The sequence below is a fragment of the Humulus lupulus genome, chromosome 8 (assembly GCF_963169125.1).
Source record: "Humulus lupulus chromosome 8, drHumLupu1.1, whole genome shotgun sequence".
NCBI classification, from domain to species: Eukaryota; Viridiplantae; Streptophyta; class Magnoliopsida; order Rosales; family Cannabaceae; genus Humulus; species Humulus lupulus.
This window is the reverse complement of record NC_084800.1, coordinates 4008780-4029528: the sequence shown is the minus strand read 5'-3', so window position 1 is coordinate 4029528 and position 20749 is coordinate 4008780. Positions and strand designations below refer to the sequence as shown.

At 37.1% G+C, this 20749-nt stretch overlaps 1 protein-coding gene across 3 annotated transcripts; it reads right to left on the bottom strand.

Annotated features, from left to right (window-relative positions):
- Window positions 1-11307: 11307 nt before the first annotated feature.
- Window positions 11308-17565, bottom strand: LOC133794216 (G-type lectin S-receptor-like serine/threonine-protein kinase RKS1). 3 transcript variants are annotated; one of them, XM_062231433.1, is made up of 9 exons: window positions 16151-17563; window positions 15933-16064; window positions 14715-14914; window positions 13392-13602; window positions 13019-13256; window positions 12742-12898; window positions 12274-12655; window positions 11935-12013; window positions 11308-11798 (listed from the first exon to the last, which is right to left on the bottom strand). In XM_062231433.1, the coding sequence occupies exons 1-7, from the start codon at window positions 17454-17456 to the stop codon at window positions 12353-12355; spliced, it is 2547 nt and encodes an 848-aa protein (XP_062087417.1). In that variant the 5' UTR covers window positions 17457-17563; the 3' UTR covers window positions 11308-11798; window positions 11935-12013; window positions 12274-12352. The 3 variants fall into 3 exon arrangements, with proteins under 3 accessions (XP_062087417.1, XP_062087416.1, XP_062087418.1); XM_062231432.1 differs by having other exon boundaries at window positions 11935-12655; XM_062231434.1 differs by lacking the exons at window positions 11308-11798; window positions 11935-12013 and having other exon boundaries at window positions 12482-12659; window positions 16151-17565.
- Between the last annotated feature and the right edge of the window lie 3184 nt (window positions 17566-20749).

Sequence of the window (20749 nt, the reverse complement as noted above, 5' to 3'; positions counted from 1 at the left end):
TAAAATTCCTTCTTTTTTTCAAAAAAAAAATATATAAAAATGCTATATTTTTTTTTATTATAGTTATAATTTCTTTGATTTTGAAGGTAATTTTATTTTTTTTAATTTTTAATTTTTTCCTTCATGTTTTAGTGTTTTTTTTCCTTACTTATTTTTTCTTCCATTTTTTTCCCTTTGTTTTCTATCAATTTTTTCCTTCATCCTTTTTTTTCTTTCAATTTTTCCATTATTTTTCTTCTTTTCATTTTTATTTATTTATCTATACTTTTCTTTTTCAGTTGTATTGTTTTTTTATTCATATTTTTTCAGTTTTCTTTCTTTCTTTCTTTTTTTTTAATTTTATTTTTCATCATTTTTGTATTTATTATTTTCTCCTTCTATTTTTTTTTCTTTTTTCACACATATAAGCTTTTTTTTTTCTACCAATTTTTTCATTCATATTTTTTTCTTTTTATTTTTCCATTATTTTTCTTCTTCTTCTTTTCTTTTTTATTTATTCATCTATTTTTTTCATTAATCATTTCTTTTGTTTTATTTTTTCATTTTTGTACTTATTCTTTTCTCATTCTATTTTTTTTTTCATTTTTTTCACACATATATTTTAACATTACATAATTATTTTACTATTTTTTTTATTTATTATCTTTTATTATTGTAATTTTTTTATAGCTTTTTCCACTATATGTAAAAAAAAATTCAAATGAATTTTTTCAGTATTTTCTTTTTACTGTAACACTTATAGGAATACCAAAATTTAGAAAGAAAGCTAATAAAAATATGAAAACGTGAATGGGTAACTGGTTACCCTCACGTTCTTTGTGTGTATATTTATGAGGGTAAATGGTTACCTTCACGTTCTGGTGAGTGTATATTTATGGTTTCTTTATGGTAATTGGTTACCTATGTTACTAAAATTATAATTACTTCTTCTTCCTTTTTTAACGAAGTGTTCTTCCACTTTTTCCTTCAAATTTGATGTTTATTTTCATATTTAATATGAGTGACTCGTCACCCCTCTTAGGTAACTAATTACCCCTTTATGGCAGAAAGTTACTCATCCCAGGGGAACTGGCTACCCCTCATGGTGGATGTTATTTAACCTAGCTCTAGGATTTTTTTTACATAACTATAAAAAATCAATAAAGTAATTGGTTACCAACCTATGATTTGAAAAAAAAACGTACAATCTAAAAAATTACATGTTTATAATAAATAAAAAATAATTTTAAAAACAATTCATATTACAAAAAAAAAAAATTAGCAAACAACCAAAGAAAAATTTAATATAAAAAAAAACAAATAAGCTAAAAAAATAATAATCAAATTACAAACATACCATTCCAAATTAATAAAATTTGATTAAGAGTAAAACTATGGCATAAACCAACTTTTATACAAAAGTATGAGAAAATAAACCCATAAAAATGAAAATTCTTAAAAAAAAAAGCCATAGATTAAATTTTTTTTTTTTTGAAAAAAAGTCATATTTTTGCACACTCTATTAAAAATCTTATATAAAATGTAATTTCTACTTAAACAAATCAAATTCTTTAAAAAAAAAAAAAAAACTCCTTTACTTTGATAAAGTGAACTAAATTGTAGATGTCAAATAGTATTAATCTTGACTTTTTAGACTTAAAGTTACACTACGACTCTTCCATGTATCTGTATATATATAACAGGTAAATCTATGGTGCATACTTAAAAAGGTATGTACCGGTGTATACCTTTTGTATTTCCCGACTCGTAAACAGTTTTCATAACATATATACACGGTATTGTATTGTGTACAACAGATGGTTCAGTTAAAGCAACGTTTCCACCCATGTCACCCACACATTATATAAAATGTATATGGCTTATTTTATTTACTCCTTTTTTTATTGAAAAGAAATAAAAATAAAAAAGTTATGTGCTAGAATGTGGAATATGAGTTTAGAAGTAGAATGAGCTGCATAGTAAGAAACATGAGGTTCCATCTCAAAACCAATTGGTGATGAGTGAAGTAACCCATGCCCATATGTATTGTTGAATGCACCCACACACTTTTTCTGAGATATTTTCTCTAACATCAGGGTTATAACATTCGCCCTGATGGCGTCTTCTATACCTCGGGCACTCCGGATAACTCCTCCATGGTTCACTGCCGCCCTGACGACCACCCTGACCACCCGACCCCTCCTATCAGGACCAGCAGCGGTTGAAGTGTCAGGGGTCTTTCTCTTAAAATCACTAGGGCCTCCGCCCTTATCTAACCCAAAATAAGGAGGCACCACCCTGCGACCCTCGCGCCTCACTGCGCTCTCCTTCCAAATCTTCTTCTTCGCTTCCTCAGCAGTAAGAGCCTTCTCAACGGCTTGGGCATAAGTTGTTCCTCCAGGTACCGTTGTAATCCTAGCATCCCGGGCTATCATAGCATTAAGCCCCCGAATAAACCTATCTTTCCTGGCTGCATCTGTAGGCACAAGGTCTGGTGCAAACTTCGCGAGTCTGTCAAACTTCAAGGCATATTCTGTAACTGTCATACTGCCTTGAACCAACCCTTCAAACTCATTAACTTTTGTTGCCCTGATGGCAACATTATAGTATTTCTGGCTGAACAAGTCCTTAAATCCTTCCCAACTCAAAGCAGTGACGTCCCTGGTCTGTGATGCCACTTCCCACCAGATGCGGGCATCCTCTCTCAACATATATGTGGCACAGGCCACTCTGTCATGCCCCTCTATCCTCATAAAATCCAGAATAGTAGTAATCATAGTCAGCCATTGCTCGGCCTTCAGTGGATCAGGTCCTCCCTCAAAGATTGGGGGCCGCTGCTTCCTGAACCACTCATATAACAGCTCCCACCTGTTTCCAACCTCTCTTGGCTGTACAACTGGTACCATTGCAGGTGGTACAATAGGGCGGCACTCCCTGATGGAGCCTGCTGTCGCAACAAGCGAATCTGTTCATCTTGACTCTGTAATCGCGCTTGCATATCTGCCATAAGTTGCTGCCAGTTCTCAGGGACTGGCAGAGGAATCTGGCTCTGGTCATCACCCCTAGTCCCAGACCTAGTGCCGGCTAGTCGCGTAGATTTTCTTAGACGCATAGTGTTATCCCCATTTCCTGCGTGGACCCGGTACATTCGTCCAGGCCCACGGTCAAGGGTTGTTCAAAATGTGGGCCTGGCCCAAGGCCTCGTGGTACGGGAATTTCCAAGGGGGCACGGGCCTGGATGCAATTCTGGGCCCACGAGGAAGTCTGGTATGGTCATCCGGGACAGTCATCCGGGAGACGTGCAGGCAGTTCGAATCCCCCACGACATACGCGTCATGGTCCCCGATCCTGGTACGGTCCAGGGCGGTGGTAAATGAAGAGGGACAAAGGTAAACGAACCCGGATCATATTGTCCCCGGTTGGTGGGACTAAGCGTCCGGGACCCTGAAGCCGCCCCACTCCGCGTGGGCGTTGTCCCTACTTTTCACCTGCGGAAAAAGCCACCTCGGGATTGCACGCCGTTGTTTCAGATCTGCGCTGCCAAGTACTCTGATTGGTCTGGTCTCCTGAATCTGCCTCATAACTCGAAGTGTTCAGACCAAAAGCACCGTTTTATCGGGCGAAATATAGCTCTTGGGCCAACTTATTGGGCCTTAACTGGTCTGGAATTCATGTGTGTTTTATCTTTTGTATTGGGCTCCCACTAGGGAGGCCGAGAGTATCCATTTCTCTGATGGTCCCGGGTCATACCCAGCCCAGACCCAGTGTTCCCATAAGCCTATAAATACAGGCTATAGAACACTGAAAAAAGGATCCCTTCTTTAACTAAGATACAGTTACTCTGTCAAAACATAGAGAGAAACTCCATTGTAAAAGGCTTTCCAAGCTCTAATACTACAGACTCGTGGACTAAGGCTCATTAACGCCCCAACCACGTAAAAATCCTGTGTTAATCCTCTACTTCTATTATTATTACCCTTAAAAAATATTTATTCATATAGTTACTGAAAACCTCGGTTAACACCTTAGGTCGCACTCTCGATTTACCCCACTGACTCCAGCCCGCTTAAACCGAGCTCAGTGCATAGTATGCTGTCCTCAGCTACCAGTGGCCGAGCCGCGCCCTGTGCGCTAATGTAAACCTTGGCACTCTTAGGCCGTTTGTTTACTATTTTACATGGTATAATACCATCCCCTATAGAGCATACAGATCAGGGAACCCTTAGTCCCATGATAAATCCACAACCAGGTGCAGTTTTCTTACCTTTAATTTCCAAGTTTACTGATTACAAGTGACGTCTCTCGAGCACGATCCGCTTCCCGAGCCCTAGCTTAATATCTAGACAAAACCAAGATAGGGAATACCATTAATAATCGCGTTAATATTTCCAGATGGAGTTCTAGTCTCCGGGACGTCGAATTCCACCAAACACGGTGGTGGAATTGTAACACCCTAAGTTGCTAATAAGGTTTAGAACCTTGATTAGTGTGCCTAGAGGGAAATAAGTGAATTAACATGTTAATATATGAATTTTAATGAATATGTGATTAGAATGCATGTTTAGGTGTTATAAATATGCATGTGGACCCCGTTTGCATGAAAGGGGTAAATTGGTAATCTTAGCCCGCTGAGGGCATAAACGTGTTAATGGTATTATGTGATTTGTACCACGTGAGTGTGGTGTTATTAATGAGATGCACATGCCGAGACGGTCCTAGAGAGCTAGTTAACTTAAAGTCACAACGAGATTTTATACCTGGCTCGGGAAGAGCCTAGGGGTACTTTGGGAACTTTGTAAGTGGAGTTGTGAATTAGTGGTTAATGGTTATTGGTGATTTGGTAACCTGAGTAACCATTAGTAACTGCTGAGAGTAACAAGTTTGGATGGGAAAATGGTAGAATTGTAATATAGGTGAAAGGACAAAGGTACCCTTGAGGTTTAGTTAGGAAGGAATTCTTATGGAAGGGTAGAGTGGTCATTAAGCAAGGGTTAGATAAGTTCAGCTGAGGGAGAAGGGGTCATTCACGTTCAACATTTAGCCAAATTGAGCCCTTGCTGAAATTGGTTGAGAGCTTAGAGAAGAAGGAGGGAAAACTAAAGGCAATCTCTTGGGATAAAGAAAGGAAGTGAAGCTAAGGGAACTTGGAGGATTACTCAGTGAATTGAGGTAAGGAAATTCTGTGTATATGTTGTAGAGTTTAGCTAAGAATATCATGGAATTGAGGACTGACTTATGTGCTTTGCTTGGTGAATTCTTGGGGTGAAATGAGGTTAGGTTCAGCAGAAGGTTGTGATTTGAGCTTGGAACTTGATTGGGAAGGGCAGCTCAAGTTGAATTCTTGATTGAGGTAAGAGTACTAAACATGTTTGAATTCTCATAACTGTTATGGTTTAAGAGTCTAGAAGTCTGGTTTACACTTCTCTCAAGTTTTGGTTTGAGTGTTTGAAATCTAAAACTCAAGTGTGAATTTTGGGTGTGATTGTGTGTTTGAGCTTGTTGGTGGTGTTTATAGGTTGTTAGATGGTTTGTTTGGTGTTTTGGGTTGATTTTGAGGTTTGGGTATGCGTTGGGGTTGAATTGGGAGTGTTTTGGCTCGGGGAAAACGCAAGGGAAAACCCAGATTTCTGGGTTTGCGAAGGGGCGTCGCGACCCTGTTCTTTGGCGTCGCGGCGCGAGGCTGCTTCGGGCCTGAGGAATGCTCTCTGACTTGCTGGGCGCCGTGGCGCTAGGCTATTTTCAGAACAAGGAATTTTGCAATTTTAGGCTTTTGCTCCGGGGGTTCGGGGGATGTCTCCGATGCATTGTTTTAGGAATTTGGGGATTCCGAGAGTGTGGGATTGGTCTTGGGAAGTGGTTTTGGATTGGTTAGTATTAAAGGATGTTTTCTATGTGTTGTGACTAGGTCTTCGGAGAGGCTCGGGTTAGTGGACCGTGCTCGTGGCTTTGGTGCATCGGAAAGCTCGGGATACAGGTAAGAAAGCTATAGCACCCGTAGAGCAGGGCTGGGGCCCATAGTATTGTTGCAGGGCGCGACCCTAGATTGTATCATTGCTAGAATGTAGCTTTAAATGAATGATTATATATTTTGATTGCTATTTGAGAATGCTAAATGTGGTAATAGCAGAGTGAACGACAAAGGGGCCGGGAACGGTGAAGAGCCGAGAACGGTAGTGGGGCCGGGAATACCACTTAGCACATGGAGTGCTTGTGGTTAGGGTGAGACCCCAATGGATACATGGGATATCCTTACGGTGTAGACCGAGATCCCAGGCTTTGGTAACGCTTCTAGGACGACATGGCCGTATATATGTTTAAATCTTATGGACTGTCTGACTAGATATGAGTTATTTGCTATAGTGATTGCATGATATGCATATGTTATGTGCTGTATGAGTTTTCTTGCTGGGCTTCGGCTCACAGGTGCTCTGTGTTGCAGGTAAGGGCAAAGAGAAAGTCAACCAGCCATGAGTACGGAGAGCGTGGGGGCGGCGCGTACATGTTTGGCCTGCCCGACTGCATTGGTTGGGGATATTTTTGAGAAATGGCTGTATAAACCCTAGTTTTGATGGTTAATTACTTATAAACTTGCTTTGAGTTGTAAATATTCTACAAACCTCGTTTTTGGATCCCGAGTGTTAAACTCTTGTACTTTTGGTGAAATAGAGTAATTTTTAAAGATTACAGCCTTGTCTTTTTGTTTAATCACACTTTTGTCTAAAAACCTCGCTGAGCGAGTTAGTTGCACATTTTAAACTCACTTAGTAATGGCTCTAAGGTAGTAGGGCATTACAAGCTTCGATCCCGAGCACCCTAGGTTAGGTTCCCACGCTTAAAACCTCCAAAAGACCAAAAATACCCTTAAGGGTCGCGGCCCTTGAAACCCATGCCGCGGCCCGCCCCTGAAACAGAGGCTGGGCCTCTCTAAAGACAGACACATGCCGCGACCCTGCCCTGTGGCGCCGCGACGCTTCCCCACTGTAAAGCCTCCTTGGCTCTTCCTCGCTTCGCAGGGCCGTGACACTCAAGAACAGAGCCGCGACCCAGCCCTTCGTGCCCAGAAAATCCACCATTTCTAACATCATAACCTTGCTCAAAATCACCCTAATTCCAAAACCCATTAATCACAAGACTTCTAACATGATTCGAGCAGCAGAATCCAGCAAAACCCTAGCTTTAAAACTCATTAAAATCTCATTTCAATTTTTGAAACTCACATACTCAAGAACACTAAAACCAGTCATGCAAACTTAGAATTTAAACTCTAAATTACGAATTGAAGCTTGCCTTCTTTGATGAACCACTTCCTTAACAATTTATGAGCTAAAACCCAAGCTTTCAAGCCTCAATTCTGCCCTTCAACACCAAAGTTCATAAACAATTAAAAACCCAGCTATAACATAAAATTTTAATCACCATGCTTCAAGCTTATATCTTGCCTTAGTTCTTGACTGAATCCTTAGCTGAACACTGGACTAATCCTTCCAAACTCCAGCCCAATCCACTGAATTCCCAGCTAAAATCCTCAAGTTCTTGTAGTTTTCTTGAGAGAAATAAGAGAAGGAAGAAAGGAGCAAAAAGGGAGCAAAAAGGGTCGGTTTGGGTTTTTGTTCTACTGTTCTCTATTTTACTTAGTCTAACCTTATTTGATTAAGTCAATCCCGATGCTCAGGGTACCGAAAACGTCCATGAGGCAAAATGGTAAATTTCCCTCAATACTCCCGCCTAAGCTTCCTAACCTCAAATATATCTCCAATTATTTATTTTCATAACCCAATAACCCAAATAATCATCTAATACCCGAAATACCCCTTGGCTTGCTCCAAGTCAAGTATTAAGTTCTGTTGTGACTTTCCCGCTAACTAGCTTCCTATGATCGCCTTAAGTCGCATGCTGCATATTTACCCACATAATAATGTGGTTCTCACAAATATAATATGTAATCACATTCACATTCATATCACTATACAAGCATGCTTATCATATAATCACACATTAAATTAATAAATTCACAAATAAACCAATTACGCCCTCTCGACACACTAATCAAGGCCCTTAAGCCATATTAGTGATTTTAGGTCGTTACAGCTAGGGCTGAGCATAAAATCCGAAAAACTGAAAAAACCGTATACACCGACCTTTCGAACACCGAAAAAACCAAAACCGATTAAACCGAACATCGAAAAAACCGCCACTGTTTGGTCTGTTTGAAAATTTTTTCCGGACCGACCGGCGAAACCGAAACTGACTGAACAATATAATATATAATAATATAATATTATATAATTATTAAATAAAAATAAATATGAAATTATGTTATATATATTTATGTTTTAAAAATGCACAAAAATGGATTCCAACAATCCAAAAAATTTAGTTTTTTAACTAAAACTTTCAAAAAAAAAAATTTTAAAATTAAAAAAAAATAAGAAATTCGGTTTGGTCGGTTTAACCGACCAAACCACGGTGCAAAACTGTTGGTTTTTTCTTTTAACTGGTTTGGTCAGTTGGTTTTTGGATTGCACCAATCCGGACCGAAAACTGAATTCTGGATTTTATGTTATGAAAAAACCGCCCAAACCGACCGATGCTCACCCCTAGTTACAGCCATTCACAAGTAAGCAATGCAACCAGGCATATATCATATGTTAAATATCCAAATGTAGGGCATTCGGCATGCTTACTTAACTATCACTAGCATAATTATGATCATGCACATTTACAGAGACTTAAGCTCTGATCAATCTCATATTTGATATTCATGTCATGCCCTAATCACATGTTTCTCATGCATCAGATGCGTCATGTAGTGGGTGCAATTTTCTTACCTCTGGTTTGAGTGAGAAATAACAAATGAACGACCATTGAGAACGATCAATCCTTTGATCCCTTAGCGGCCATCTAGTCATAACCAAATATGGAATCCAATTAATGAAATCAACAATAAAAGGTTCTTGACCTAAACCTCACTCCCGGGACCTCAAATTGTATACAAACGATTAGTAGGTTCGATCTTGACGATTAGTAGGTTCGATCCCGAACCTTAGGAAATGAAACCCTGAGCCAAAAACCCTCAAAAGTGCCCAAAATATGAATCAGGAAAAGCAGGGTAACACTATAGCGCTGCCCCCCTAGCGCCCCAGCGTTATAACCAGAGCTATCTGGCCCTGGACAGTGCTGTAGCGCCCTCCCTTGGGCGCTACAACGCTAGGACCAGGTTGAAACAACCTTGTTCTTCCTCCTTCGAGTTTTCCAATTTCAACCATCAAGAGTTGATCCCAAACCTCATCCAAACTTCCAAATGAACCCAAATATCCACTCTACAAGTCCTAGGCATCATAACCCAATCAACCTTTTCCAAAAACTCCCATCAATTCTCAACTATCCCACTCAAAATCCCAACTGAAAACCAAATGAAAACATAGCAGAAAAGCAGAGTTTCAATGGGTAGAAACTTACCTCAAGCTCAGAATCACACCCTCTTCATCGGTAGACCATAACCCTAGACCATCAAGGTTCAACTCCCTAGCTTGGTTCCTCAAATGGAGCTTCAAAATTCAAAGAGAAAAGAAGAGAAGAAGATGATCGGGAGAGGAAGAAATGATGCTCTGTTTTGCTTAGCTTTCTACAACCTTCTCAATGGTTTATATCTATCCTTAGGTGAAAAAGACTAAAATAGCCCTAGGCTTAAGTAAAACCCTTAACAACCACCAAGGGCAAAATCATATTCCTCTAATCTCGCTAATCATAATTAACGTCCTCCAATTCCCATTATTCCAAATATTCTCAAATACTAATAAATCATATCTCATTACCCTTTAATTCCTGGTAATGTACTAATCATCAAATTACCTCGAGACTCACCCCGAGCTAGGGCTGTGCATAAATTTTTACAACCCGCCCAACCCGAATAATCCGCCTAAACCAACCCGAAAAAACTGCCAAAAAACGCAACCCGAATAAACCGACAAAAATTTAAACCGCCCAATTGTTACATTGGGCGGGTTGAAAGTCATTATCAACCCGCCCAACATAACTCGACTCGCCCAATTAAGAGTTTACTATTTTTAATTCATTTAAATATATTAATATATTATCTACATAATTAAATTTATATATATATTTTTTTAATTGTATTTTGACCTTGGTTTGTAATTGGACTTTAGACTATATTAATTTTTCTTTTTATTTTAAGGATATATGTTTGTTACTTTGTTTAATACTTTTAATGTTGATGTAATTATTAATATATTGTTTAATATATTGCTAATTAATCCAAATAAATATATAAATTAATTAAGTTTTATTTTTTATTTTTTTTACTATAAATTCAAAATATTGTTTTAAGCCTATAAAGATCAATTTCACACTATTAGTACTAGTATTTAAAGGAAAAAAAAAATACAAAAATGTAATCTTAAAAAAAAAATCATTCTCACTTCGGTTTGGGCGGGTTGACCCGACCAACCCGCCCAAACTATTGGACGGGTTAAAATAATTTTGTCTTATTTGGGCAAGTTACGGGTTCACTTTTCTTAACCCGATTATGACATTGGATGGGTAAAAATGCCCTCTAACCCGACCAACCCGCCCAATGATCAACCCTACCCCGAGCCTCAAAATTAACCTCGTTATGACCAAACCGATAACTTGCATTCACATATCGTCTCATGCCAAATGACTCGAACAAATCCACATTATGATGTGGTCTTACTCATAATTCACCAACATTCATGAAAATATACAAATGTGCACTCAACGGGCCAAATTACTGAAATGCCCTTATAATGAAAAATGGACCCATATGCATGCATTTATCTTCATATAATAATACAATTCACATAAACATGCATATAATCATTTAATAACATAATAAATCAATTATGGTCCTCCCGGCCTCCTAATCAAGGTCCTAAACCTTCTAAGAAATTTGGGTCATTACAGGTTCCATCTCAAAACCAATTTGTGATGAGTGGAGTAACTCATGCCCTTATGTATTGTTGAATGTACCCACACACTTTCCATATGTAATATTTTCTCTAACATTATGGTCTGATGTATAGTTTGTAAGAAATTAATATATGTCTGAAAAAAATCAAGAAGACAAATTGCAGTATCTATCAACTGGGCATCAAGTCCTCTCTCTTTCGTTTAGAAACAATATAACATGGCTTCATTTATATATGTTCATTTTTTGTTGATAGAATACATATGTTCTTTGGATCATAGCACAAAGTCTTATTTCTCTCTTGCTTTTCTTTCTATTATGTCTCATCTCTATATGCATATGAATGCTGACTAACTTTTTAGCCAACTGATGCGGAGTCAAAATAATTAATTCGAGAGCTTTCAATTAGACAATAAATCAACAATAAATGAACTAAGAACCTAGTAATGATGAACAATAAATAATAAAGATCACCAGAATTATAGAGCTTCAGCCCCAAGAAATGGTAATAACCTACTTCCTCTTAGATTTGTATTGATCTTATAGGTTTACACAAGATAACCCGTGAATACAAGTAGATTTTTAGGTGTAAAAGACAATACAAAATGGAAAAATCACTGCTAAGTACCAAAGCAGGCTGCTCGGTATGTTTTTGGTGCTGATCAGTAGGCTATCTTCGTGAACCTCCTCCACTTTGGTGGAGTGTTTGTATCTATACTGTCTCTCTCGCCCAAGGGTTGCACTTGAGCATAACTGATGGAGAAATATCCCTACATTCTTGCAAGTGGTTGCTGACCTATTCTTCAGGAGCCTTGACCGAGTTTTTAGGGTGGTTAGGCGCTCTTTGCGGGTGGTTGGGTGATTCCTGTGGCTGTTAACAGTGAGTGTAACTACTTTCAGCTGACAAGTATATATTTTATCATACCGACAAGCATGCATGCTGGTGCATCTGCCAAGCAGTATTAAAAAGACTTCCCCTTAAACCTGGGAAAGGTATAAATACTTACTGTCTGTAAACTGCTTATCCCACCGAGCCGTATACCTTGCAGGTATACACCGACCAACATGTCGGGGGGTCTGCCTAGCCTACTCCACGTGTCCAATTTTGGTGCCACATCAGACATGTCAATTTTTGGGATAACAATGAACAATCTTAATGTTGAGTTGATGATTATGTACTCATATATATATATATATACATGCATTTATTTGGATTGCATATTTTATAAAGTGTAAAATATAATGATAAAATGTAACTAGGATATCGAGTGTGTATTTATATATACTGAAATATATTCAATTATTTTATTAATAGATGAGGCGGTTTTCAAACCAGAACGATTTACCATTTAATGCGGGATAAAACTGCCCCAGAGCTTTGCACCGCAGTGCATTACCCCAATAGGCCAAAAACTAAGTACGCATTCAGCGAGGTTGTATCATGCTGCATGTCACATGATTTACAGAGTTGAATCCTTCACTAGTTAATGGGTCTCCATTTGAAGTGTAACCTCTTTTAAAAACAAATGCAGGCTGTTTTGGGGTAGGCAGACCTGCTTCATTACCCAACATGACAGCAACTTCTAACATGGTGGGTCGATCACAGGCATTGTCTTGCACGCATAACAACCCTATTGTCATGCATCTCAAAGCTTCACCACCAAATAATTCATCCAATGATGAGTCCACTATTTCCAAAGCTCTGCCTTCATTCCACAAATCCCAAACCTAGCTAAAACAAATGTTTAAGGCATTATATATATGTCATGATGGTTTGAACAAGAAAAAAATTAAAGTAATCTAACCAGACTTACTTGTCCAATCAAATTTGATGAGCCTGTTGGATTCACACAGCGATAGCCAATGTTCTTTCTTCTAGTAACAATCTCGAGAATCAAAACCCCAAGGCTATACACATCTGACTTGAATGAAAATCTCCCTTCCATTGCATACTCCGGTGACATATAACCACTGTAGCAACACTTTATTAGCACACGAGTATAGTTGGTTTTTGTGATATTTTATCTTAAAACTAGTGAAGTAAATAAAGGCACAAAATGTCTTGTGGTATTTTAGTTCAGAGATGCTTACTATGTTCCAACCACTCGATTTGTATTTGCTTCAAGCTCATCTCCTTCAAATATTCTAGCCATACCAAAATCTGAAATTTTGGGTTTCAAGTCGGCATCTAGAAGAATATTGCTAGCTTTCAAATCTCTATGAATGATTCTTAATCTTGAATCTTCATGAAGATACAACATCCCTCTAACAATTCCACGAATTATGTCAAAACGTTTACTCCAGTCTAGGATTTTCCTTTTCTCCTCATCTGAGAATAGAGTATGTAGTTTATAAAGTTCATAATTAATAATGTCACTGCATCAAGTCTTATGCTTAATTTCCTTGTAAAATATGTTAATTTGGGTAGACATATAATAAAATGTTCAGAAATATGCGTACATACCAAAAATAAAAAAGTCCAGGCTCTTGTTTGGCAAGTATTCATAGATTAACATCTTTTCTTCTTGTTGATTACAATAACCAAGAACCCTGACAAGATTCCTGTGTTGGAGTTTTGCAATCAACAAAGCTTCATTTTTGAATTCCTCACTTCCTTGGCTCGACTGCCTCGATAGCCTTTTCACTGCTATCTCCGTTCCCTCATAGAAAACACCCTGAATATATCTCACAATCAATGCTTTAGTACTACTCATCACTTTATGCTGCTTGAAAAACTAATGAATTGAAAATAAAGAAAATATTTGGTGCATGCATCGCTACTATAAATATAGATTTTCGCCATATTTTTTTCTCTGCAGGCGATTACACTACGGTTCTCATTGCTCTAGAAAACTATAGTGTATTAAGAAGAAAACTGCAATGAAAGTCCAATTTGATAGTAGTACATGCATTCCATAAATATATAAAATATAATAATTTTAACTTACCTAACATGCATATCTTTCCCCTTAAGTATGATATATGTACATGACATGTCCATATCATGATTGTTAGAATGTGGAAAGTGATGCATGGTAAGAAGTATGAGGTTCCATCTCAAAACCAATTGGTGATGAGTGGAGTAACTCATACTCTTATAAATGGTATGATGATCCCACATACTTTCCATGTGGGATTCTATTCTCTAACATCCCCCCTCAAGATGGTGGCTATTTTTGCTCACCAATCTTGGACGGTTTGATCGCAAGTGGCTCGTTGGCTCTTTTGGCTCTTTTTGGCTCACTATCCCCGAATCACAAAGGGCTCTTTTGGCTCTCTTTTTTGGACCGGTTTTGGATTTGGATCGGACATACTCGTTAGAGTTTTCTTTGACTCTGATACCATGTTAGAATGTGGAAAGTGATGCATGGTAAGAAGTATGAGGTTCCATCTCAAAACCAATTGGTGATGAGTGGAGTAACTCATACTCTTATAAATGGTATGATGATCCCACATACTTTCCATGTGGGATTCTATTCTCTAACAATGATAGGTATGGAATTAGTTTATCAATACATACATATAACCTATCTATATTTATAGAGATATTGGTTGGTTAAACATTTAATTTTCACTAACTTTTTAAATAACTCTTTTGGAAGAAGGTACAAATTACTATTAACTTATCAAGAAATGATTATTTTAGACTGAAAATCTACAGTGCCTAGAAATTCCAACTAACTACAAAATAGACTTAGATAGATATTGAAAGCTCCAAAAAAAAAAAAAACTTTTATAAATGTGATGCTATTTGAGAAAATTAAAATAAAGAGCATTATGTCATTACCTTATAAACGGAGCCAAAACCGCCTTCTCCTAATTTGTCATGAATTGAGAAATTATCTGTGGCTGCAGCTATGGTTTTTAGATCAAAGACTGGCAACTCTGAGCCACTTTCGTCTAAATCTCTTTGAACGGAAAAGTCGTCAAAATAAGTACTTAAGCTTTTGGAAATATTGTGACCATATTTTATTTGTCGTTCTTTCGCTGTTATTAACATCAACACATTATATATATAAGTCACACTTGAATATTTAATTTTACATTTATTTGGTACCGCGAAATGAAAAGTACGTACCAAGATAGAAAGGAAAAGTATATATTTGTTCAGTTTTAATGTTTTAGAATTACATATTATTTATCCCATATAGAAAAGGATAAATATGTTATACTATCACATATTTATCTATTTTGTTTAATTCAACTTATAATGTTTCACTTTTTAATTACACCCAATCACAATAAAAAAAATATTTAGGAAGAATTTAGATATATCGAAGAAAATGATGAAGAGCATGCCTGTTTATGCTTAGCAATCACATACTGTAATGTATAATTAATATAAGTTTGGGAATTCTGACGTTCACCCAAAAAGAGGCACACTGGTGCACCACTGATGTTTTAGGTTCGGAAAGTATTTTCAGCGAATTTTTTTTTATGACCATGTACATTGTAGTTATTTAGAACATTTTGTAAAATTTTAGAAAATTTTGAATAATTTACAGTGTCGAAAAACTAGGTTCAAAACAGATTATTGTACGTGTGACTAAATTTTTTATGCGCGTGGAATGTAATATATGTTTGAACCTTATTTTCAGTACGGTAAATTATTCAGAATTTTCTGAAAATTTGCAGAATACTCTAAATAACTACAATATACATACTTATAAAAAGAAATTTGCCGAAAATACTTCCTGAACCAAAAACACCAAAGGTGCACAGATATGCCTCTTTTAAGGAGATGTACTTGAGAATTTGCCTATAAGTTTAATTATAATTTTTTGGCTTAATTATAGAATATTAATAAAAAGAATAGGACATATAAATATGAATAATGATTTCATAATTTTAAATATACATAAAATATTATGCAAATTGACGTAACAAATATGTCTAAATTTTAATAAATATGATTTAACAAACTAAATTACACATACATATTTTAGGTAATATTTAAAAACATAGATGCATATATCATTGTTACTCTACAAGTATATACACGTACCTTTCCTTTTAGTCCTTGCCCACCAATACATGAAAAGAAACAAGATGATTAATAGTACTGCAAAAGAACCCAGCGCAATTGCCACCTTCCCAGTCTTGCTTATAGAACCATTAGACTCCTTTTTATATTTGGCTGTATATACACATACATGATCAAATATAATTATATATTTGATGCAAACATTATTAATAAGATCGACAAAAACCGAAGAATAATACCTAATGTTATTGAATCAACTCGCACGTAAAAATCTTGCCCCGACGTTGGATATGTCCTTGAGTCCACCAGATCACCGTGCCATGTCAAGCACCCAACCCCACCACCACTCACTCGCGCACTCGCGTAGGCCGTACACGAGCAATTGCCTAGGCACTCTTTCTCACACGCTTCCAAACTCAACCTCATATTCACACGTGCCTTTGAAGTGTCCGGTATCTTCACACGTGCCAACTTCACGAACCCTTCTCCCTTCCCACACGTGGGAGCTAGCCCTTGCTTCCTCACGCACCCACCCGATCCGTCTCTCAAGAACCAATCTCCGGGCGACTTGGGTTCGAGCCCGGGTAAGCACTTGCACTCGAACCTATCCACATTCGACCGGTCACAGATTCCGTTCGACCCACAATGCCTGTAATTATCGCACAACTCCCTCGGCGCGGACCAAAACTCTTGCCATTTCTCCGTCTGATCGTGCCACGTGGATCGACGAACCATTCCCGATTCATTGACCACCGATCTCGTGAAAATTGAGTCGTTGAGAAGACCGTACATCGTCGAGATTTCATCTTGATTGTCCACGTAACTTCCATTGAAGATGAAAAATGGCGTCATTTCGGGTACACCGGAGAACTCGTGGCCCGTCCAAGATCCGGTTCGCCAAAATGGAGCCCGACCCTTGTATAAGAACAGTTGAGGATACCCATTCGGGTCAAACCGGTATGTGCAGCTCCCGGTTCCCGGGTCTTCGGGCGACTTCCAAGAAGTGATGAACCGATCTAACCCGGTGACCCTGTTCAACCCGAGTTTCATGTAAGGGAGCATGGTATCTGTTGGGTAATCAAAGCTCTGCCATAAAGGGGTCTGAGTCTGGTCAGTGACAGTGTTATTTGGAAGTAGAACGAGATTTCCCACATCTAAAAGCTTAGCCATGGAGCTATTTGCGTCGTGGACCGAAGCATTGGCTGACCAAAAAACAGAGCTTCTGCTATTATTACTCCCATAGATAACAAGGTCTCCACGACCGTCGATGGACAAAACGCCCGAGGTATCATTGAGAGGAGTGTCCCTGTTAGCGACCCAAACGACGGTTTGTTGAGGGATTTTGTAGTACCATATTCCGACGTAGCGGTTGCGGGTATTTCCCGCCGGGCTGAAAAACCCGAGAGCAAAAGTCTTTCCGGCTGAAATCAAAATGTCGCCGTCTTTGAGGGGTTGTTTTGGGGTAATGACAGTGAGAGAAATGCAAGAAGAAGAGGGCTGCAGAGCTAGTAATATGATTAGCCATAACGGTTTGGAAAAAACCATGGTGCTTGAAAATTGTGTAGGCTAAGGAAATCGACGAGTTCATGTTAATATTAACGGAATAAGATGTTGAGAGTTGAGTAGTCTGGAGATCGACCTAGCAGGTAGTTGATGTTTTAATTGCTTTGTGGTCCAGTTATTATAAAGTAGCAAAGAAGTAACTATATATAGTGCAAACTTAATTTTCATATCTGATATAATTCAACTGCAACTATCTTCAATGGATTATCTCATTGCCAAAAATAAAAAGTCAGTTAGTTAAAAGAGCTACAAAGATCACAAAGAACGAACTTAGACCACCAAAATTTTCGAAATGGGGACATGACATGTTCCATGTGATTGATGGCAAAATCACTAGAGTCATTGTAGAATCAGAAAACTGCTTTGTTTGTTTTGTCTTCAATTATGATTGCATTGTTTTTTTATGTAGGTCACAATAATGTTATGCTTGTTGGTTTGTCTTTTGTTGTTGATAAGTGTCTCTATCATAAATATATATGTACATTTTAATTTCGAGGGTAGTGATTGAAATCACAAAAAATGTTTTATGTAAAAACATATTTTAAATTTTAAAAATATAATAGTATAGTATTTATTATAATAAATTTATTTAAATGAATATTTATTCATATGTACGTTTTAAAAAAAATATGAGAATAAGAATTTAATAAAATATTTTTTCTCTACATTTTTTTTTGTCGAAAACTTACAAGGTGATTTTTTTTTTTAATTTTGAATTTTTGAAAATTAAAATGTTTGGAAATAAAATTTGTATTTTTAAGAAATATAAATAAATGAATCATTAACAATTTGAAATTAATTATTATAATAATTTTTTTGAAACTTAACTTAATATGCTCTAAGCAAAAATAAAATTATTAGATTATGATCTAATGGTTAGAAATATTGTCCCTAGGTATGGTGATTTTTTTATTCAATCATGGATCCTTTATTTCCTAACAAATGTCTTTTTTTCCTCGCACTATCATGAGGATCAGAAACTAGAGTGAAAGGGAGTGAACTCTTGCTAATCTGCAAAATGATACTAATTTAGACAAAAGTCAACGCCAATTTGGGAACATTGTCCCTTTTTTTTAGTGAACATATTAGAGGTTTTAACAAGATGAACATTTGACCCGAAAAACCCGCAAACTCGACCGACCAACTCAAATGTTTGCAAAACTCGTCAAATTCGGGTGAAATCTGATCCGAACTCGACATGATTCGAGTCAGGTTCTGATTTTGAAATTAAGGGTACACGGGTTCGGGTGGCCCGAACGCGAACATAATTAAAAAAATTTTACCAAGACCCAATTTGTAAAAGATCAACATTACCAAACTAACAACAAAGTTAAAAAAAACATGTGAAAAGTAAAAAAAATTCAAAAAGTGTCAATAAATAGTACTTTTGATTTTTTTTTTTTACCAAGGCCTATTTTCGGCCCAAAGCCCATTTTTGGACCAATCCCACTTGAAATCCAACCAAACCCGAAATCACCCCAAAACTCAAAATATCGGACCGAATTTGGTACCACTTTTCTCTACCCGAAACCAGCAAAACCTGAACCCGATGCACCAGAAAACCCGACAAGTGTGCACCCCTAGTTTTTAAGGTGTCTTTCTTGGTCTTGTGAGCTACAACATCTGTAAATTTTCACAGTATCAAGGGACTGTTTCCAATATTTTGGGAGAAATAATAGGAACCTAAGCTTTTTAAGAACATTATAATTGATGGATTAGTTCTCATTAAAATAGATTATCTCACGTGACAAGCTTAGAGGTTGAGATCAAAGGAAGCTTCATCAACTAAAATTAGTTAATTGTTCTCTGTTATTAGTCAAGTGGGTCTTTATATAGTTTTATTCTTTTTTTCTTTATACACGGTTGTAGTTTCAGTGAGAGTTTAAGAAAGAGAGTTATTTTGTTTTCAATACTTTTTTATACAAATTCTTGTAATAGAAAGAGAGAGAGCTGAGAGAGAAAGAACAAAGTGGTCAAAAAGGGTTAAGGGAATTGCCAAAGAGACTGCCTAGGTGTTCTCCATTGCAGCTCAAGGTTTCTATACAAGGGTGAGGATTGAAGCTGTTGTTCTTGCTTTTATCATAGTAAAGAGACTGAATTCCTTAAGTGGAGTTCAAACAGGATTAGCCTTAGTTTGGGATTTCCATCTAAGTGTGAACTTCTATAAAATTGTGTGTTGTTCTTGCTTTATTTCTTATATTGTTATTTTTTCTAGTTTTCTTATGGGTTTTGCAGATATAGTTGTGTTGTTGAATTCTCAACAAATGGTATCCAGAGCTAGGCTGTGAACTAGGATTCAACTCGGTGCAAAATTCAAAATCAGAACTGTTTACCGAGTTTTTTGGCAACTATAATTATGAAAGATAAGAGAGCTTAAAAAGAAAGGATTTCGAAAATGCAAACTGGATTTTTACGTGGTTGGGGCGTTAATGAGCCTTAGTCCACGAGTCAGTTGTATTAGAGCTTAGAGAGCTTTTTTACAATGGAGTTTTCTGCAAGTTTGAGCAGAGTAATCGCTTACAAGTGTGTGTCCATGCCTTACCTCAATTGTGTGTCCGGGACTGAACTGAGCGCCATCATGCATGAAGTGCACGAAGGTTTTTGCGGAGATCACACTGTTGGGCCCAACCTATATAAGAAGATCTTGCGCCAAGGATACTTTTAGCCAACCATGAAGAAAGACTGTATTGACTACGTCCGCAAGTGCGAACAGTGCCAGAGGTACGCGAAGGTCCCGCGGGCCTGTTGGGTTTTATGCCCTTATAAAACCATGTCGGACATGTAGCACGATTTCATATTATCAATAAAAGTAGTAGAAATCATTTAGTTTGACAACTGTGTTGCTTGCTTGCTTTATTACATGATTATTGAAATAATACAAACATTTATAAAATCCTAAACATATGGATAGTTACAATTATAGTGACTAGGTCACAGTGGATTATAGTTGTAATTATATGTTCAAAAGAACGAGTCCTAAGATTAGATCAGTGCATTGGATTTTCACTGATTAGGCAATCTATGATATGATCTACTTACACATTCAGGGTGTGATGTCTTGTCCAAGGCATCGACCAAGTAGATAAGATCGGATGTATTTAGTTACATCGGACTAGGACCGATATTGATTATTGATTGATAAATAAGTATCGTTGTTATCAAATCTAATCAATGTCACAACGTTGACCATATATTAAGTCGATCTTAATTCTGAGTGATAATATTCTACTAATTATATTATTTAAATCTTTTGACTTGTTCGTTACCAGCTTACC

What these genes read in the sequence shown, in the direction of transcription:
- LOC133794216 (XM_062231432.1), bottom strand. Translation starts at nt 17,456, where the DNA reads ATGGTTTTTTCCAAACCGTTATGGCTAATCATATTACTAGCTCTGCAG. An exon ending in GTTTTGGCTCCGTTTATAAG is followed by an intron (nt 13,603 to 14,714) that starts GTAATGACATAA and finishes AGATATATTCAG; the next exon opens with GGTGTTTTCTATGAGGGAAC. An exon ending in AATCGAGTGGTTGGAACATA is followed by an intron (nt 12,899 to 13,018) that starts GTAAGCATCTCT and finishes GTGTTGCTACAG; the next exon opens with TGGTTATATGTCACCGGAGT.